This window comes from Cucumis melo, chromosome 8 (assembly GCF_025177605.1).
Source record: "Cucumis melo cultivar AY chromosome 8, USDA_Cmelo_AY_1.0, whole genome shotgun sequence".
Lineage (NCBI taxonomy): Eukaryota > Viridiplantae > Streptophyta > Magnoliopsida > Cucurbitales > Cucurbitaceae > Cucumis > Cucumis melo.
Genome location: NC_066864.1, coordinates 3,230,346 through 3,249,272, shown reverse-complemented (window position 1 = coordinate 3,249,272; position 18,927 = coordinate 3,230,346). Strand labels below are relative to the sequence as shown.

At 30.8% G+C, this 18,927-nt stretch overlaps 4 protein-coding genes across 5 annotated transcripts; all 4 read left to right on the top strand.

Moving 5' to 3' along the window:
* Nucleotides 1-586: 586 nt before the first annotated feature.
* LOC103484724 (cold-regulated 413 plasma membrane protein 2-like) lies at nucleotides 587-2,694 on the top strand. 2 transcript variants are annotated; one of them, XM_008441961.3, is made up of 5 exons: nucleotides 587-749; nucleotides 987-1,176; nucleotides 1,250-1,357; nucleotides 1,458-1,528; nucleotides 2,285-2,694. In XM_008441961.3, the coding sequence occupies exons 2-5, from the start codon at nucleotides 1,001-1,003 to the stop codon at nucleotides 2,536-2,538; spliced, it is 609 nt and encodes a 202-aa protein (XP_008440183.1). In that variant the 5' UTR covers nucleotides 587-749; nucleotides 987-1,000; the 3' UTR covers nucleotides 2,539-2,694. The 2 variants fall into 2 exon arrangements, with proteins under 2 accessions (XP_008440183.1, XP_008440182.1); XM_008441960.3 differs by having other exon boundaries at nucleotides 591-1,176.
* A 683-nt stretch (nucleotides 2,695-3,377) lies between these two features.
* On the top strand, nucleotides 3,378-5,450 carry LOC103484723 (oxygen-evolving enhancer protein 1, chloroplastic). The gene is made up of 2 exons (XM_008441959.3): nucleotides 3,378-3,888; nucleotides 4,537-5,450. Exons 1-2 carry the CDS (start codon nucleotides 3,649-3,651, stop codon nucleotides 5,293-5,295), a joined length of 999 nt encoding a protein of 332 aa, XP_008440181.1. The 5' UTR covers nucleotides 3,378-3,648; the 3' UTR covers nucleotides 5,296-5,450.
* An 811-nt stretch (nucleotides 5,451-6,261) lies between these two features.
* LOC103484722 (CASP-like protein ARALYDRAFT_485429) lies at nucleotides 6,262-8,833 on the top strand. Its single transcript, XM_008441958.3, has 3 exons — nucleotides 6,262-6,954; nucleotides 8,215-8,347; nucleotides 8,455-8,833. Exons 1-3 carry the CDS (start codon nucleotides 6,824-6,826, stop codon nucleotides 8,647-8,649), a joined length of 459 nt encoding a protein of 152 aa, XP_008440180.1. The 5' UTR covers nucleotides 6,262-6,823; the 3' UTR covers nucleotides 8,650-8,833.
* Nucleotides 8,834-15,236: 6,403 nt separating this feature from the next.
* Nucleotides 15,237-16,050, top strand: LOC103484721 (uncharacterized). Its single transcript, XM_008441956.3, has one exon. The coding sequence runs from the start codon at nucleotides 15,316-15,318 to the stop codon at nucleotides 15,778-15,780; it is 465 nt and encodes a 154-aa protein (XP_008440178.1). The 5' UTR covers nucleotides 15,237-15,315; the 3' UTR covers nucleotides 15,781-16,050.
* The last annotated feature ends 2,877 nt before the right edge of the window (nucleotides 16,051-18,927 follow it).

The window sequence follows — 18,927 nt, the reverse complement described above, 5'->3', positions numbered from 1 at the left end:
TACAAAATTGGATAAATTGGATTGTATTTAAAAGAAACTGAAAATTATTGGTTATTTTTTACTAAAAAAATAATCAAAACCAAATTGAACCAAAGACGTACTATATAGTCTTGGATAAAAGTGGATTCGATTATTACAATTACTTTAACTCTGGAGTTGTTGTGTATGTTTGTTATTTGGAAAAAGACACTCAATTATTATCCAAAATAAAAGAAACAAACTATCCAAATTCATAATAATAATAATAATAATAATATGAGAAAGAAAAGCCAAAATAAAATTGAGAAAGGAAAATATCTAATTGTCTGTAAAATCGAAACCCAAACTGAGATCGATCCAATCCAATAAAGAATCAAACTATTGGTATTGTTTTTTGTTGGACATTGGTTTGGATCCTTATTTTATAAAACCAATCAACTCGAATTAGTTTTTGTTTACTAACTTTAGTCTAAAATATATTTGATTAATTAGATATAAATAATAATAATAATAATAAAAGAACAAAAGTCTAATAAGACAAAACTTTCCATCTGCGTATAGAAGATATATAAATTTTGAAAAATATGAGCATAGGTCAAGATTACACACTAATTAAAACTTATTACACTTTTTCAAGATGAAGGAAAAAAAAAATAGATGCATGAAATCCTAAAGATAGAGCTCATGGAGAATTAAATGGCCAAAGAAAAGGAAAAATTAGAAGTAAGGATATGAATATAGAAGATGGACCAAGCAAGCGGAGAATTTGGGTGAGACAGTCAAACCGAAAACTAATCTGATCCGAAACTTCATACCCTTTTTTTTTTTTCTTTTTCATTCTCTAACACTAACTCTGCTGAAAACAAGGAGCCTGACCAATCCCCGTTACATTTTCCTATTACTCAGTTCTTCTCGATTTTAAACTATAAAATGCATTCTAGGTGTTTGTATAAATGCCGCACTGGCTCTTGTTTCCCAAAGCTTTCTCATTTTTCGTTTCCTTGTAGACCCAGAAGCAAAAATGGGGAGGATGGCGTATTTGGCTCTCAATAGTGATCCTCTAATGGAGGAGTTGATTAATTCTGATATCCATGAGCTTAAAATTGCAGCCACTAGGCTTATTGAACATGCCACCAAGCTCGGTGGAAAGGGTCTTGGCACTTCCTTTTTCAAATGGCTCGCTTCCTTTGCTGCCATGTGGGTGCTTTATTTCTAATGTAAGGGCTTTTGTTTTGTTTCTGACATTCTAAAATTTAACATCATCCTGCAGTTACTTGTTGATTTTGGATCGTACGAACTGGAGAACAAATATGCTTACTTCACTTCTTGTCCCTTACATTTTCTTCAGTCTTCCTCAAGGGATTTTTAACTTATTGAGGTGATACTAACTCTGATTTCCTTGTTGGTTTAATTTTTAAGCTTTATCCAAAGGTATTTGAATGTTAACTAATATTGTGTTTCTTCTTGATTTTCTTAAGAGGGGATGTTGGGAAATGGATTGCTTTCGTTGCAGTGGTATTGAGGCTCTTCTTTCCGCGACATTTCCCAGGTAAGCACCATCATTATTTGTTTAGTTTTCCACCACTTTTCTTGTCGATCGGTATCATGTCGCTGTGTATAATAAAGGGTTGTTTTGAATTTATAATACATTTCAATCATTAACTACAAAAAGGTATTTGTCAATCAGTACAACCTTGTATTTGTTGAGGTGACATGATGAATTATTTAAACTTGGCTTAGCGAGTGGTTGATAGAGAATGTGGCTTTGATAGTTGACATACTAATGAAAGAACAAGCTTTAGGTTTAAGAATGTTTTTCCTCTCTCTAAACTTTTGATAATTTTGCCTCTTTTGACCGGTAGTCTCTCCCTTTTTGATCCCTTAGACCATGTTAGGTAATTATTTGATTTTTTTTCCTTTTTCTGAAGATTGGACTTGTAAACACTTATTCACCTTCTAAACATTTTGTTTACTATCTACCTTTTACTAATATTTTCAAAAATCAAGTCAAGTTTTTTGAAAAGTAAAAACAAGTTTTTGTCTTTAGAGTTTGACTAAGAATTAGCTCTTTTACTTCAAAAAGATGCAAAGCATTATGAAAGTTTGGATGAAAATAGCCTTAATTTTCAAAAACTAACTAATTACCAAACGAAACATTAACTTGTAGAACCACATTTTCAAATTTGAAGCACTGCTGATCTTGGTCAATGTGATATGTCATAAACAGTCCGAGCTATGATTAACTTGGTCCTATCTTCAATAGTTCGTTGCAACAAAAAAATGAATTGAAGTTGGGTTTTTGCAGATTGGTTGGAGATTCCAGGGTCATTGATTCTGCTTCTAGTGGCAACACCAGGGTTCTTTGCACATACCTTGAGAGACCACTGGGCTGGGGTACTGATATGTTTGATAATTGGATGTTACCTTCTCCAAGAGCACATTCGTGCATCTGGTGGCTTCAGAAACTCTTTTACTCAAACTCATGGAATTTCCAATACCATTGGAATCGTCCTCCTCCTTGTGTTCCCTGTTTGGGCCATGGTTGCTCGTTTCTTCTAGCTCTCTATACAACTCTCTCCCTTCCCATTTCTTCAATTTTGCAGCTCTCCCTTTGCAAAACTGAAGTAAAAGATTTTGTAACTTCTTTGTTCTTTTCTTTGTAGCCCTCTTTATCTATATATCATCAATATGAGAAATTGAGTTTTTGTTGTTCTACTTTTGATTCATTTTCCAAATAAGACTATTGCAGAGCGTAGGTTTAGAAGTTATATTTTGTAAAAGGATTAATTTAGACTATGATAAAATTAGCGGTACATTAAATTTTACTTTCACTCATCGAGTTAAGTTTTTGAGTTAATTAGTAGACATGATATCACGTGACATCAATGGCGGGGAAGAGTTTTAGAGTGTTTATTAAATTTATCCTTGTGCATTAGTTTAAGCTTTTTGGTTAATTGAAAATTTTCGAGGATTGTGTTCTAATTTGTATTATAAATTTATCCTTATTCATTAGTTTAGGAAATTTACACATATAAGTCGTTGAAGATCGAATTTTAAATTTTATGTTTAGTGGGGTTGGGATTTTTCTAAATAAAAATAACAAAAAAAAAAAATAATAAAAACATAGATAAATTATTATATTCAAAACTGAAAGCTACCAGCCTAACAAAGGTTTTAACGTTAAAATTATTAGATCATGAAATCTTGTAAATGAGAAAAGAATTTGGATGACCCAAAATTGAGATGAAATCAAATAAAATTTGATAATTTTAAGTTTTTGAGGTGATAATTTATGAATTCTCAGTTGATGAAATTAAAAGTTTGAGAGTAAAAATGGATGAATTTAGGAATGAAAATTTTATTTTATATTATTTTAGAAGAAGAAAAAGGAAAAAGGAAAATGAAAAGGGTGGTAAAGTATATCCAAGTAGAGAATGAGTTGTATGCCACGTGGAAGAAATAGAGCCAATGATTGAGGAGGGAATCACCCAATGAGATTTTTCTTATCCAATTCATTATCTTACTCTAACCAAAACCACATAATTATTTGTCCACTCATTTCCCAAACCGTCTCTACTGGCCGTTATAGTTTCGGTATCATTCGCCGGACAAAATTTCATTTCTGCTCTCTTACTCACAATCCAGAGAGGAGAAAAACTCTACACAACAATGGCGGCTTCAGTACACGCCACCGCGGCTACGCTTATGCAACCCTCCAAGTTGGCCTCAAGGACTACCACCTCTCAACTCAGATCTTCTCAATCCCTTTCTAAAGCTTTTGGCCTTGAATCTGCCGGAGCTAGACTCACCTGCTCTCTTCACTCCGATCTCAAAGACGTGTCTCGAAAGTTTGCCGATGCTGCTAAGATTGCCGGCTTCGCTCTTGCCACTTCCGCTCTTGTCGTTTCGGTATGTTCTTATCGTGGTTTCCTTCGACAATTAGTTTGTTGTTATGATTCTTGTTGCTTTAAATTTGCCTTTGGATGTGAATGTCTGTATTGTTTTAGTGCTGAGTGTGTTGATTTGGCTGCTGAATTTAGTTGCTGATGCTGAATTGGGTTTTTGAAGAAAATAATTATAGTTCAGACTTATAATGGGTAGTTGATAATTTCCGAATTTGTTAACTTAGTGGCAATTTCTTGCCAAATAAAGGATCAAAATACTTAGATCCAAGTGGAATAATCCATTTGATTCTATGTGACTTAATAAAGTACCTGTTATTCTTAATTTAACTTGTAATTCATTTTTACATTAATGTCCCGTAACATTTTGGATTATGTTGAAAATCAGTCCACTATATAGTCCACTGTTAATATATAGTTAATGTGTTAGGTAAGTCTTAAATGACTTAAATATGGGGTCTATTAGATACAGACTTTAAAGTTTTAAAGCATAACAGAAAAACAAATCTAAAATTTCAAGGACTTAATTAGTCTGAGTACACTTGATATAAGAGATCTAAGAATGTCTAGACTGATTTAACACTTGATATATACAGGTGTATTCCTACAACTTGGTGAGCATCTTAATTGTTTGATACTTTTCATGTATTTCCAGGGAGCTGGTGCTGAAGGAGTACCAAAGAGACTCACCTTTGATGAAATTCAGAGCAAGACATACCTTGAAGTTAAGGGAACTGGAACAGCTAACCAATGCCCAACCATTGAGGGAGGAGTTGATTCATTTGCCTTCAAGGCAGGCAAATATCAAGCCAAGAAATTCTGTCTTGAGCCAACTTCTTTCACTGTCAAGGCTGAAGGAGTGAGCAAGAACTCCCCACCAGAATTCCAAAACACCAAGCTCATGACTCGTCTAACTTACACACTAGACGAGATTGAAGGACCCTTTGAAGTTGGTGCTGATGGTTCAATCAAGTTTGAGGAGAAAGATGGAATTGACTATGCTGCTGTCACTGTCCAGTTGCCGGGAGGTGAGCGTGTCCCATTCCTCTTCACCATCAAACAATTGGTGGCTTCTGGAAAACCAGAGAGCTTTGGAGGAGACTTTTTAGTCCCATCTTACCGTGGCTCGTCTTTCTTGGACCCAAAGGGAAGAGGAGGTTCAACTGGATATGATAATGCTGTTGCATTGCCTGCTGGAGGGAGAGGCGATGAAGAAGAACTTGCTAAAGAAAACAACAAGAATGCTTCATCTTCAACAGGGAAAATCACTTTGAGTGTGACCAAGAGCAAGCCTGAGACTGGTGAAGTTATTGGTGTGTTTGAGAGTATTCAGCCTTCTGATACTGATTTGGGAGCAAAAGCTCCAAAGGATGTGAAGATCCAGGGTGTTTGGTATGCTCAGCTTGAGTCTTAGGCCCCCTTCTTTCTTCTTTTATGATTGTGTAATATTGTTCCTTGTAAGTTAAAAGAGAGAGTTGCTAAACTTTCTTATGGAGAGAGACGCCAGCAGGGGTTCTATTTTTATCCAAGTTTGCATATAAAATCTTGTGCCTTTTCACTCTTCATAAACATAGATTTGCTTAACTTCATAACTGTCAGAAGAGGAATAGAATATACAAGTGATAGACAATTATAAGTCATGGGAGTTATGTTTAATGTAGACAAAATCATACAATTGTGAAGATGAGACAAAATTTCACAATTGTAAGAACAAGAGATCAAATCATAACCTTTAAGATGATAAATGGTGACTTCTCCACTAAACTATATCAATTCAATTATTCTTATTTTTGCTAAACTATAAAATTGGTAGAGGAAAGAATTCGTAATTTAGTTAGAACAATATTAGTATCCAAGTTGTTTGAACTATGAGGTTGCTTGACATTCCAATCCACATAAAAACACTCTTTTAACCAATAAAAATATTTTCTAATTACTTAATTAAAAAGACATTAATGTCTCAACTCCTTCTCTTGGTAAATTACAATCTCATACTATCTGGTTATAGAATTAAGAAAAAGCAAACCACATATTTCGGTTGCCCAAATATTAAATATATATTAAAATAGAACGTCTTTGTTAAACATCACAATATTTCAAAGTAAATGTGTAATTTAACATAAAATCTTTATATTATAGCCACAAAAAAGGGAACATTGGTATTTAAGTGGAGAAGATAGCGATTCCTTAATGTATGGTCGATACCATAAAGTTATGAAGATGTTTTTGGTGAACAGCCACCTATTTAATTATTAGTTAATTTCCCCATTAAATTAATTTTGATTTAGTTGGTATAATAGTAACTCAACAAATCAAACAAAATAATTATAATTATATATATATATTCAAATTAAAAGGCACATAAAATGGTTGATATGAGTTTTAAAAATAAAATAATTGTTGTGAAATAAAAATTGAGAGACTCCACAGATTTGATTTGAGGGGTTTTCTTATTTGTTATTTCCTTTTACAAATTTCCGCCATTAAAGAAATAAATAAACGAAGACGTTTCAACAAACTCGTCTTTAATGACCCAAATGGTATCAACATTCATACAGTTAATCTTCCAATTATAATGTACTAAATTTATATTTAAAAAAAAAAAAAAGAGAAACCAATAATTTAAATCATAAAATCACAATCAACTTTTCGTCCAAATTCTTCTGAATTTTGTACAGACATCGGCCAATCTGCTTGGAACAAGATCGCGGTGCACCACTGCCGTCGCCGTTACATCCCTTCTCCGATCTTTCGTTTCTCGAGAATTTCATTCTTTCCCTCCACCAAAATTATCAAACCCAAAAAACCCAATTCTATTTTTTCGATTTCGAGTTCTTCAGAGCCAATTTCACTCGAAAATTTTCGAGTCCCCACCATTTCTGAGCGATGAATTTACGATCGGGGAGAGTGGTGGCGTCGGCGTAGAATAGTTGTGAAGGAAAATGGAAGAGTTGCCGGGGGCATTGGGCACAAGCGCAAGCTTGGCCCTTCGTCTTGGTCAGGCGATCTTTGCCTCGGCTTCTCTCTTCTTTATGTGTCTGGAAATTGAGTTCTATAGCTATACAGCTTTCTGGTAATCAGAATTTATTTTTAGCTCTGTTCATTGAGTTCTTAATTTCTCTCATTGGGTTGTTTCTGTTTTGGTTTTCTGATCGTGATTGGATTGAGACAATCCTTGTATCGGCTTAATCTTGCTGTAATTAGCAAATTGTGTTGTATGCATTTTGCAAATTAGTGTATCAAATGTTTGTTACTGCTTATTGGGAATTCTTTGCCATTGGGATTGATTAATGGATTGTTGACAACCATGTGTTTTCCCTACAAGTTGTGAATTTAGGTACTTCTGAAGTCATACTACTTATGGAATAACCTAGCAGCGTCTTCGTATTATATGTTATCAAGGTGACATAGTTGTCTCCTGAAATTAGTCAGAGTTTAAATATTAGGTTGTTTGGAGTATTTCTTTTCTATTGCTATCTTTACGTTGTAAAAAGTATTTAAACGAAGATTAGCCGATCTGAGATGTGATATTATACTAGTGGAATCATTCCAACAAGAACTATGTTTCTTAGGAAGTGAGATTTGGTAATGAACTTTGCATTGGAAACAACAGCTCTAGATGTAAAAGTGTCTTAATGATAAATTTTCTTTTAGCTAAAATAAGTATTATTTGCTATCAGTAACCCAAGGACTGCAATAGACGTTCCTATGATGAAAATATTAGATGATATAATATAAATTTACTTTCATCAATTAATTTAATCTTTTGAGTCAATTGATGATTTAACAATGTATCATAGGAGGTGGTCGATGGGGTTTTACATTCAAATCCCACAATGTTATTTCCTTCCCATTTAATATTGACCCACATGTTGGATTTTCTACATGTTTCAAGCCCACAAGTTCGGATAACTGTTTAGGGACTATAACATAAAGTTAATCACACAAAGTTTTCTGTTATAGTTAGATGAGCTTTGTCTATGAGTAATTAAGAAGTTACATTTTCCTAACTGTAAGAAGCTAATTTCTTGCTTCCATCATCTTCTTCTAAATGTTAAGCCATGTTTTTTTGTTGTCATTGTTATACCCTAGTGGCAGCTATTTCAACATAAGGATAACGAGAAGAAGTTTAATTTAAATTTGTCTGTTAGTTGGATAAGTTTGCATCTTAGGAGGACTTGTGAAAGATGTTCATCCAGGAGAGTATAATATGTGATGTAAACTTGAGCTAATTTTCTGTTGTTTTTCGCCTGTTCATACATACACCTTCAAAAAATATAGAAGATCCAAAATCTCAAGAAAACTTTGTCATTGCTCATGTTGATTCCCTCAGCTATCTGGTGACAGTCATGGGATTGATGGTTCCTTGGAGTCTGACATTGGCAGTAGTAGATGGATATTCTGTTTTTGTTAGGCATTTACCTCCTCAAACAAGAGTAACGTCTATCATCGTCACCGGAGATTGGGTACGGGAGATATTGTGTAGGAGACAAAATATAATTAATATCTTTGTTCTTTTTCTCCTTCTAGTAGAAAATGAAAGAAAAAACATTTAACATTTTCTCTGTCATAGGTTCTATCATTTCTCTCTTTGGGCGCTGCTTGCTCGACAGCCAGTGTCGCTGATATATTGCTCGAAGCTGGGATCTCGTATTGTTCAGCAAAGCTTTGCAGTAGATATCGGCTTTCTGCTGGAATGGCATTCTTGTCATGGTTTCTTTCTTTGGTTTCTTCCCTCTTCAATCTATGGCTTCTTCCTTCTTTGTAGAGTTTATCTTGTTAATGTCATTTTTTGAGCAACTGTAAATGCAAAAGGTAAAAATAAAAATAAAATATGACATTGTTGCATAAATTTATCCAATTCTGGAAACTTGGATTGGATAGTTGTAAAAAGAATTCGATTCAATAATCAAAAGTGCTATGCAAGCATTGAAGATGAACCATTTATGTTATTTTCAATTTTCACATCTGTTGTTCTTTATATATATATATATGATTTTATGGATCTCATCTAAGAGGTATCGATTTCATTCCGAAACCTCAATGGGAAGATCTCAGCCTTTTTCCGCTGGTGATGCTGCCCGGTGCTTTGATTCTCATCCTGGAAATTGAGTTAGGAAGTGGCCCAAAGACCCTTCTTTTCATGGACGGTTCGGAAACCTAGGCTTTCTTCTTCCTCTTTCCCATAATGGAATCTTGATCTTCCTTATTTTGTGGAAGCAGAACAGCATAACCTATTCCGAAATAGGAGATCTATTCCTCTATCTGACCGGGAAACTGAAAGTCAAATGGGGATATCTATATATACATATATACTATATAATGTATTATAGGTGAAATAATATATCGAAATGCTAATTATAATTTTTTTAAACCAGCAAAAAGTTTTATAATTTTTTTTAAGGATTTAGTATTGAAATGCCTTTAGAACATTCTTAAAAATACTGAAGTTGATTTACTAGCTATTTGAAATATTTAGATCAAATTTTTATTTGAGACATTATTGATTTTATGTTTCTTTTGTGATGGTAAATATGTATTATTTTTTTTTAGAAATGGGTTGATATTTTAGTTATATTAAAAAAAAACCAAAAAACAATGTCACTATAATGCATATTACATCATAATAACATTAATTAATTAATTTTGATCACGAAAGAGATTTTATATCAAGTCACTATTGACGTTTTTTTGTGGTAGTACCGAAGGTATAGAAACTCAAACAATAAATCTTATAGCTTCTAACACACTTTTATATAAGTTGAGTAAATTAAAAAAATGAGGAGAAAAAGAAAAAGAAAAAAAAGTAATCATTTATAAGGGATGAATGTGAGAAATTTACTATACTAGGGTAGTGTGTGTATATGTATATCATTACTCAATTTTTATATATGTATTGTATATATGTGTAAGTCGCATCAATGCCCTCTCAAAAATTTAGTGAGATTTATTGACATTATCGCACGTCCATAAATATTAATTAAGCATGATATTACAAGAGTATTATAAATTTTTTCGAAGACAATTTTATGCTAAGTTGGCCATTTTGTAGAGTTTAAAGCATCCATGTTAGATGAAATAAAACAAAAGAAGTATAAACTACAAAATAAAATTTAAAAGTGTGTAGGGAAGAGATGATTTAGATTGATATGCTAATAAAGAGATATTTATATATAAAAATATTATAAAAAAAATATAAAGACAAAATCATTCATCACTTATTATATCTCAGGAGACAAAAATCTTGAACAAAAGCTAAAATAAGATGCTACTTCTAATTAAAATCTCATAGAAATAAATATTATAATTAATGAAAGCTTAAAGAAAAAACAATTAAATGATTGATTAGATTAGATTAGATTAGATTAGATTAAATTAAATTAAATTAAATTGGGGACAAAAAATAAGAAAAATGGGACAGTGCTGTCTTTAAAATATTGTTGATGCAACTCCATAACTTATGGGGAATGTCTTTATTATTTGGTACTTTGTATTCGTTTGTGACGGTGAGAACTCCCCTTTTGTGGGACACCCTACCCTAAACCCTAAATTTTGGAGCCCTTAACTTTTCTACTCTTTTTAATTTATAGTTTTATTTATTTACATAAATCGTATTTTATTTTATTTATAGCCCACCAAATTAAATATTGTATGGAAAACGAAAGGCAAACCCTATGCATGAAACCAAACTTTATAATTTCTCCTTACATATCTATATATATAGTATATATACCTCTCTATGGATAGTTCATGGATTTTAGATAAGATAAGATCTTTTATCTTATTTTTAATTTAAAATATCATCTTAATATTATTAACGATTTTTTAAAAATATATATATTTATTGACATTTTTAATCAATTAATTATCGAATATTAAAAAGTTGCATCTTATGAACATTTGGATGGAGGTGACTTTTTAAAATTTTATCCATGAAACTCATATTCTTTCAAACTTAAAAACTAAAAAGATAATTTGTTGTATACAATTTTTTTTTAGTGAAGGTAACAATTTGGAGTTAAAATAACTAATTTAACAATATGTATTAATTAGCAACCAAAAAACTTACCATTCAAATCTCTCATCCTTATCAGCAAAAAATATAAGAGTACTACAATGTGATTATAATTAATGTTTATGATATTTATTAGTTTAAAACCCAAACACAAAGTTTGGGTTATTTGTGGAACATATCATGTGATTATAGAATATATATGGAAAGAAACCACCACCAATGTTCAAAAATGCATGAGATATGGAAATGGGTTATAAGCCCCAAGTATAGTAATATTGTAAAGTTAGTGTGTGCCTGGTTGGTGAGGTCTAGCATTTGTTATGCCAGCAAATTTCTGCCCCTTTTCATTTATCCATATCATTCATAACACATCAATATATATATATATATATATATATATATATATATAGAGAGAGAGAGAGAGAGAGAGAGAGAGAGAGAGAGAGAGAGAGCATGTGAAGGGCTTAATTAAAATCCTTTATCAACATTTTCACAACCATATAATAATAATTGAGATTTATATTTAAAACACAAAAGGGGTTTTCTTTAAAATGAAGCCTTTTTTTTAGGTTTGGAAACCCCAAGTTGGAAGAAACTGACAATAAAATTTTAGAAAGTAGTATGCCTTTTTTTCCTCCTTTTCTTTCTTTTGTGGGGTCATTAATTTGGTACCAAAAATGAAATAATAATAAGTAATAATTTTGCAATGTATTGTGGTGGGTTTGATGTATCTCATTATTGAGTGGGATTTAGGGCTTTATTGAGGGAAGATTTTGAGAGAAGCTTCTAGGAAGGAATTGGTTTGAAGAGGGAAATCCAATTGTTTGTTTCATTAAATTATTTAATAATTTAAACTATGATTTAGTGTTCATCAATAAATATTTAATTAGTAAATTAGCAAAAAGGGAACAAATCCAACTTTTAAAGACAATGTATATATAATCTAAATAATTGAGATCTATGTGCCATAGAGAACTTCCTTCTATGGATTTAAGAAAAAAAATAGCAATCTTAACTATTTTGAACTATTACATGACGTGCGCAAAAAAAAATTATTAACTAAGAATAATTATGTAATCATATATATCAAATAAGGTTCTATAAATAATCAAAGTTGTAGCTGGAAAGCCCTAACCCAAAAAAAAAAAAAAAAAAAAAATTACAATGCTATATTTAATACTTAAATGGTATTTTTGGGAGTAGGTTACTTCATAAAAAGTAAAAATTTAATTTAATTAAGGTGTAATAATTATAATATTATATTAAGTTAAAGTCTGCCATATTTTATTTTCAATGGATGTTTTGGTATTTTACCAGCTAATGGTGGTCAATGTAATTTTTGGAAGGTGATAGATATAAATTCTAATAAAAATAGCTATAAAAAGAAATCTTTTTTAGTAAAACAATTCTCAAACCAATATTAAAACATGTCACTCGTCAATAATATACAAATTATTTAACTTTAATATGATAAATAAGGCTGAGGAGGGAAAAAAAAAAAGATGAATAAATCATAATATATTTTGATTGGAACCAAAATTCTAATCTTCATTTTCCCCCTCTAATGTACTACTCGTGTATGAAACTTTCAATTAGTATAGTAAATTTGTTTTATTAAATATATTCTGATTTTTTTTCCTTTAGCAGACAAGGATTGAATTTTTTTTGTTTTGTTAAAATATTTTGATGGTGTACAATGTACTCCTTAAATTATAGTTTAGTATATAGCAATTTAGTCATTAATTTAATTTTTATCTTGAAAATTATGGTTAAGCTTTATTAAAAAAGTTTACCTAAATCAATAAACTAAACGATGAAGAATGTTTAGTTTCGATTGGATATTTTACAACAAATGTTTAATAGTTAGATTTATACATATTGAAGTACAAAACCTAAATTATAGATAAATTGAAAGCCATGGACCAAAAATGATTACCGATCTAACATATATAGAATAAATTCTTACCATTATGAAATTCCATAAACCAAAACTGATTTTTAACTGAGATTTTCTATAAATTTAATAATATTTAAAAGTTTGAAAGATAACAAAAATAGATTTATTTTAAATTATTATATATATATATATATATAAGTAAAAAAAAGGGGGGGGGAGGGGGGGGGGGGGCTGAGGGCTGAGCAAGTTGGCTTTCGGCCCAGCAGAATCAGATAAGGTTTCGCCATTTTTTGTCGGATTGTTGGAGCTGCTTGTTTTGTAGATTCCGAGGTCATTTTTTTCACGTGCTTTTTTTTCTTTATGTGTGTGTGTTTTTTTTTAAATTATTATCGTTATTCGTTGCTGTTATTATTATTATTATTATTATTTTAATATTAATGCTACCAATGATTTGATTAAGCTCTAAAATCTGTTTCCATCAGTCGCCGTACTCTAATGATTTTCCTAATCTCGGGTTTATTCAATCAATTAGCATCTCTTTTTATTTAATTAAAGATTCTTTTTTGTTCCTTCACTTCTGCTTTATATGCATAACCAATTCAAATATGGAATGTATTCATTATTCTAACTAATTGAATTGTATTTGAGTTGACTGTATTTATGTCTTTTTAATTACATTTTGACCAATTTTTCAAAAACCATGTATTGGAATTTCTCCTTGCTACATAATTAATTAGAATATAATACAAGAATAAAAATGAGGAATGTATATTTTTTTAATTGATGTATCTCATGTCAAAATAAATATAATTTTCGGTAGAACATTTATGGAATATTTATGACATTCGTGCTTAACATTTTTTTCTTATTTTTGCATTTTTTTTCTTTTTTGTCTTATTTTCGTTGGTCTTATGTAAGTTTGAAATTCAACTGTAACCTCATATAATAAATATTTGTCAATATTGCTTTTCCAAAGTAGAAAGATAATATTATATCCTTTTCAAAAAATTGGTCAATTTTCTAAATCTGGTTACAAATATAATATATTCAACTTTCAAACATTTTGATATGGCACGCCGTGTCTATTTGTGTGTCAACTTATAGTTAAATAATTAGGTTGAAAAATAATGTAGGTGTATGTTCACATTTATTTTAATTAGTAATAAAAATGCATGCATATGTTTCTCATTATCCTAATCATATGGACAAATACAATTTAAAAAAGAGTGAGGAAAATCATGTTATTTAAAAATTTGATACTAAACACGAATATCTTATTGTTTTGTTTATTTAATAAAATAATTTATTAAACCCGCCAAACGAACTGTTAATCACAGGTAGAGATCCAACAATGCTACTTAACTCATATTAAGGCACCTTATAACTACACCCCTGACCTTTAAAGACACACTTTGTTGTAATACATATTTTTTTTTTAGTATAATGAAATATGTGGAGTAATTTAAAATTAGAGACATTTTAATAACTAATGTATAGTATTATATGCTAGATGGTTGCAAATTGTTCTTATATCACGATATTTATTATAGTTACGTTGTATTTATCTTCATAAATGTCTATACCTATACATTTTTCAATGTCCTACATTTTAACTTTTGATATATATGAACAATCAAGAACGCCAAACTATACATACATATAAATTATTACTTATGTCTCACATTTTTAAATTCCATTGTTGTTTTGTCATCTATATTTGAGTTGCACGATAACTTACATAAACTAATTAATAGAACTAGCTAAATCATAACAATTATAAACTAATGGAAGTGTTATTGTTGATAGTTACATGGTTACCAATTAAATTTTAAGTTGAATTTATACTATTAATAATCAAATTAATAAATATTTTTCAACTAATAACTTTTACATAGTTATTATTATACCAAATCATACCAGACTACGTATAATAGACTAATAGACGTATTTAATTTACTAGTTTATAAGAGAAAATACCATATTTATAATTATAAAAATATAAAAAATACAAACTAATTTGTACAAAGTAAACATGTGAAACAAATATTAAGTAAAAAGTAACTCTTACTTGTTGTATGAGCAAGTAAATAACAAATTTAAATGAAAATGGAAAGTAAAATTAATTTTTTTTAAAAAAAAATGTAGACTAAAATAGAATATAAACGGTTACCTTTCCAGTAAAACGTCGAAATTTTACCTCGAGAAAATGAATAATTGACTTGGGTAGGTAATAAATATGATGAGTAGGGTCATTATTGAAAGTACACAACGCAAATCCCTTCCAACCTGTCACGACCGACTCACAGCCTGGCAGTCCCCACTGTTAATTAAAAACAAAAACAAAAATCGGGTCCACATCACTATTTTCCAAATCCTACGTGGCACACGCTATTTGAAAAATACGTAGGCCCCCACCTTCCCTATATATAAACAACGACCAAAGCGTTCCCAAATCCCTAACGCCTCCAATTCCGCCACCCGTCGTTCTCTCTAAGTACCTCTGCCGTGCCTCGCCGCCGTTAATGGGTATTTGCAGTTCTTCGGAATCTGCCGCCGTTGCCACCGCTAAATTGATCCTTCACGACGGAAGTCTGCAGGAATTTTCGTATCCGGTTAAAGTTTCGTACGTTCTTCAAAAGAATCCGTCGTGCTTCATATGCAACTCCGACGAAATGGATTTCGACGATGCTTTGTCAGCTATTAATGACGACGAGGAGCTTCAGATCGGACAGCTTTATTTTGCGCTGCCATTGAATAGGCTGAGGCAGCCGCTTCAGGCTGAAGAAATGGCGGCATTGGCTGTCAAGGCCAACTCTGCGCTAATGAAATGTAGCGGCGGAGATAAATGTGGCCACCGACGGAGATCGGTGTCTCCTGTTGTTTTCACGGTTGAGGAACTCAAGACTCGTAAACGAGTGGCGGCCGGCCGTGGTGGCGCCGGTGGAAGAAAAAAGTTCGCGGCGAACTTGATGGCGATTCCCGAGTGAGGGTCAGTTTTGGAAAATGCGATGGGCTTGTTGTGTAAATAACGGGAAAATAGGGGCTTCGTGGTTTAGGCTTTTTTGATTTGTTTTTTCTTTTAAAGAAAAAATGAAAAAAAAAAAAAGACAAAAACAAAAACAAAACAATTGGACATTTGGACCTGTTTATTACTATTTTAAAAGTAGCACTTAGCATAGGGCATTCCACAAATGAAAAAGATAAATGAAGAATTAGTTTTTCTCATCCATCTTTGATGAGACTTCACATTTTGATGATACCTTTTGGAGGTTGATCTTACAATTTTACCCCCATCTCTTATAAAAATATATACATGCAGCAGACTCTTATGTCCAAATTTGACTCAATAGATAAACCCAAATTACTATCTAACAAAAAGTTGATGTGCTTGTCCCTCTATAATGGTTGGAATAAATACTTTATGGATTTAAATGAAGTACAATCACTCTAACAACAAAAACATAAAGTTCGATAAGTTATAAGTAAAAAGATAACAAAGGAATGAAAGTCCACAAAATCATTTTTTCAACTATATGCTCAAACAATTCCAAAAACTTTATTGTGTCTTTCTTTATTTACGAAAAAGAGTTCCACAATCTTATTGGAAGATATAGTTAAAACCTTGACTACAAAAATTCAGTAGTAGAATCTCTAAATACTGATTCATGACATGTCTTTAACGATATGAACGATGTTCATTCAACAATACTATATTTTTAAAAATTAGAGATTCAACTCTTTTATATCTCATTAACCGTCGGAATGAAAATACAAAAGAGATATCATTTTTCCTATTCTATTTCCAACAGAAACAATTAGATATGGGAAGACTCAATCCTCTAAACAAGGTTTATTTAATAAAATATTTAAAATTTCATCTATTCTAGTTGAGTTGGTGTATAGTGTATTAAAAAGTGTTCACAAACATATACGTATGAAGTTAGATAGATGTTGATATTCACGTCTTGACTTTTTTTAGGTACAAATCGGCAATAAATACCAACTTGCACCGTCTATTCAATCTTCATTAGTTTACATATAAATATAAATTACCATTCCTCTAAAATTTGTGTTCTTTTATATAATTTTTTTAAAAAGAAAATCAAGAGTTTATTTATTTCTATACATTATAAATTAATCTGTAATAAAAACAAAAGTAAAAGAACTAATCATATCACTTTCAAATTATAATTAAACTAATATGCCACCTTAAACATACGTTGGTAGTTAAATCATTCCTACAGCTTTATCTAAAATATATAAATATAAATATATATATATATATATATATATTTAGTAAATCATTTCTTAGTCATAAAACATTTCCAAGCGCTCTGATTAATAAAATAATAATTTTCTTAAATAACAACAAGATCAAAATTAGTCAAAGTCAAACTAAGCAAAAGGTATGAAAGTGGCCTTATGTGAAAAAAGCGATTTTATTTCACTTTCAAACTTCAAAAGATGTTTGCAATTTGCATTATTTGACAATTGCAATTAAATGTAGTTTATAATAATAAGAATCTGATTAATCGATGTTGAATAATTAATTAAAGTTATCCTGTTTTAATTCTCAACGATTCGCTCATATATTGGAGACAGCAAATAATTTTGTAATTTACTCCACAGTCATTTCGGAGAAACTTCCTTCTACTTTACACTTTTTACAGAAAATTAGAGCAAATAAAAAAGAGTAATTAATCTAAACATCATTTAAAAAGTTCTTCTAATTTGGAAATTAGAAATAAAGAAAGCAGTGTCTTTTTGGAGGAGGGTTTAATTATTAAACATATATAGTCTAAGCTGTCAAAAATTTCTTTCTTTTCTTTCATTTTTTTAATCTTATAATTTATTTGGTGTAATTGTAAAATTGTATCCCTTTTGAAAAAGGATACCATCTCTTACTATAACATCGATTGTTGGAGCTCATCATCTTAAATAGTTAACTATTCAATAGGAACAAAATATGTTTGCTCTTGAAGTGTTTTGTTCGTTTCTATTTTTGAATATGTTTTGAAGTGTACCTCCTCCCAAAAGAGTTTCTGAATGTGTGACTAATTATCTGCTCAAACCAACTACTTAAACAGATTCCACCTCTTCTTACTTAGCGTGTGATCAGTTACATGGCAATTGTTCTAAAGATGTTTCCGTCTTGGATGCTACCTAGACAATTCGTATGCATTATTAACCCGACTGCGGCTAATTTGCATGTGTTAAACATACCACTAACCTTCAACCTAAGTTAGAATTAAACTCTCTAAAACTAAATAAAAAAAATAAATAAAGTAAAAGAAACAAAGTTTGTCAGCAATTTGATTAATGTTTGAGAAAAGAAACAAAGGTTTGGAATGGATAGAGGAGGAAGGGGACGAGGAGTGAAGAATATATATTATTGGAAAGAAGTGTTGGGAGGTGAAGAAAGTGAAAGGACACAAGTGATTCATCAATATTAAGAATATGCGAGTTGGCAATATTATCTTTACGTGGTTGGCTTATTTGTTGGAATTTGGGAATTTGGGTCCATTTGCTTCCTTCTTCTTTATGTGAATTTTTTTTTAGGGTCTTAATTAAGGTCATGGCTCTCTGATAAAAATAACCCTTTTTAACTTTGGTTTCCATACTTAGAAAATTTTGGACACAAATGATTTATGATATTGTGGGAAGAAGAGATGACTGTGGACCAGTGATGGAACTCAACTTGGGGTATTTATATTTATATTCACAACCATTCTCATTGAATTATGGGTTTTTTTGTTGTGTTTATGGAGGATTGAGATTGAGGGTGATTGGAAGAATTGGGGTTTTATGGTTATGCATTTAAAATACTTTTAACTATATAACTACTATATATATGGTCTAAGGAATAAAACCATTTTAACTATTCCCTTTTAAATACCATAGCCTATTTATAAATGGGAAATATTTAAGTGCACTTAAACTACACTTTATAAAAATGGGTCAAATCACACTTTTAATTTTTTGAAGAAAAAAAAAACAAAATTTTTAAAAAATATCTTCGTATAAAAAGGAAGGAAATATATGTTAATTGTATTCTACTCTACCCCTAATCATGCCCTCTTTATAGATATTATAAAGTGATAATCCATAGAGATTGAACTTTAAAAAGTATATAT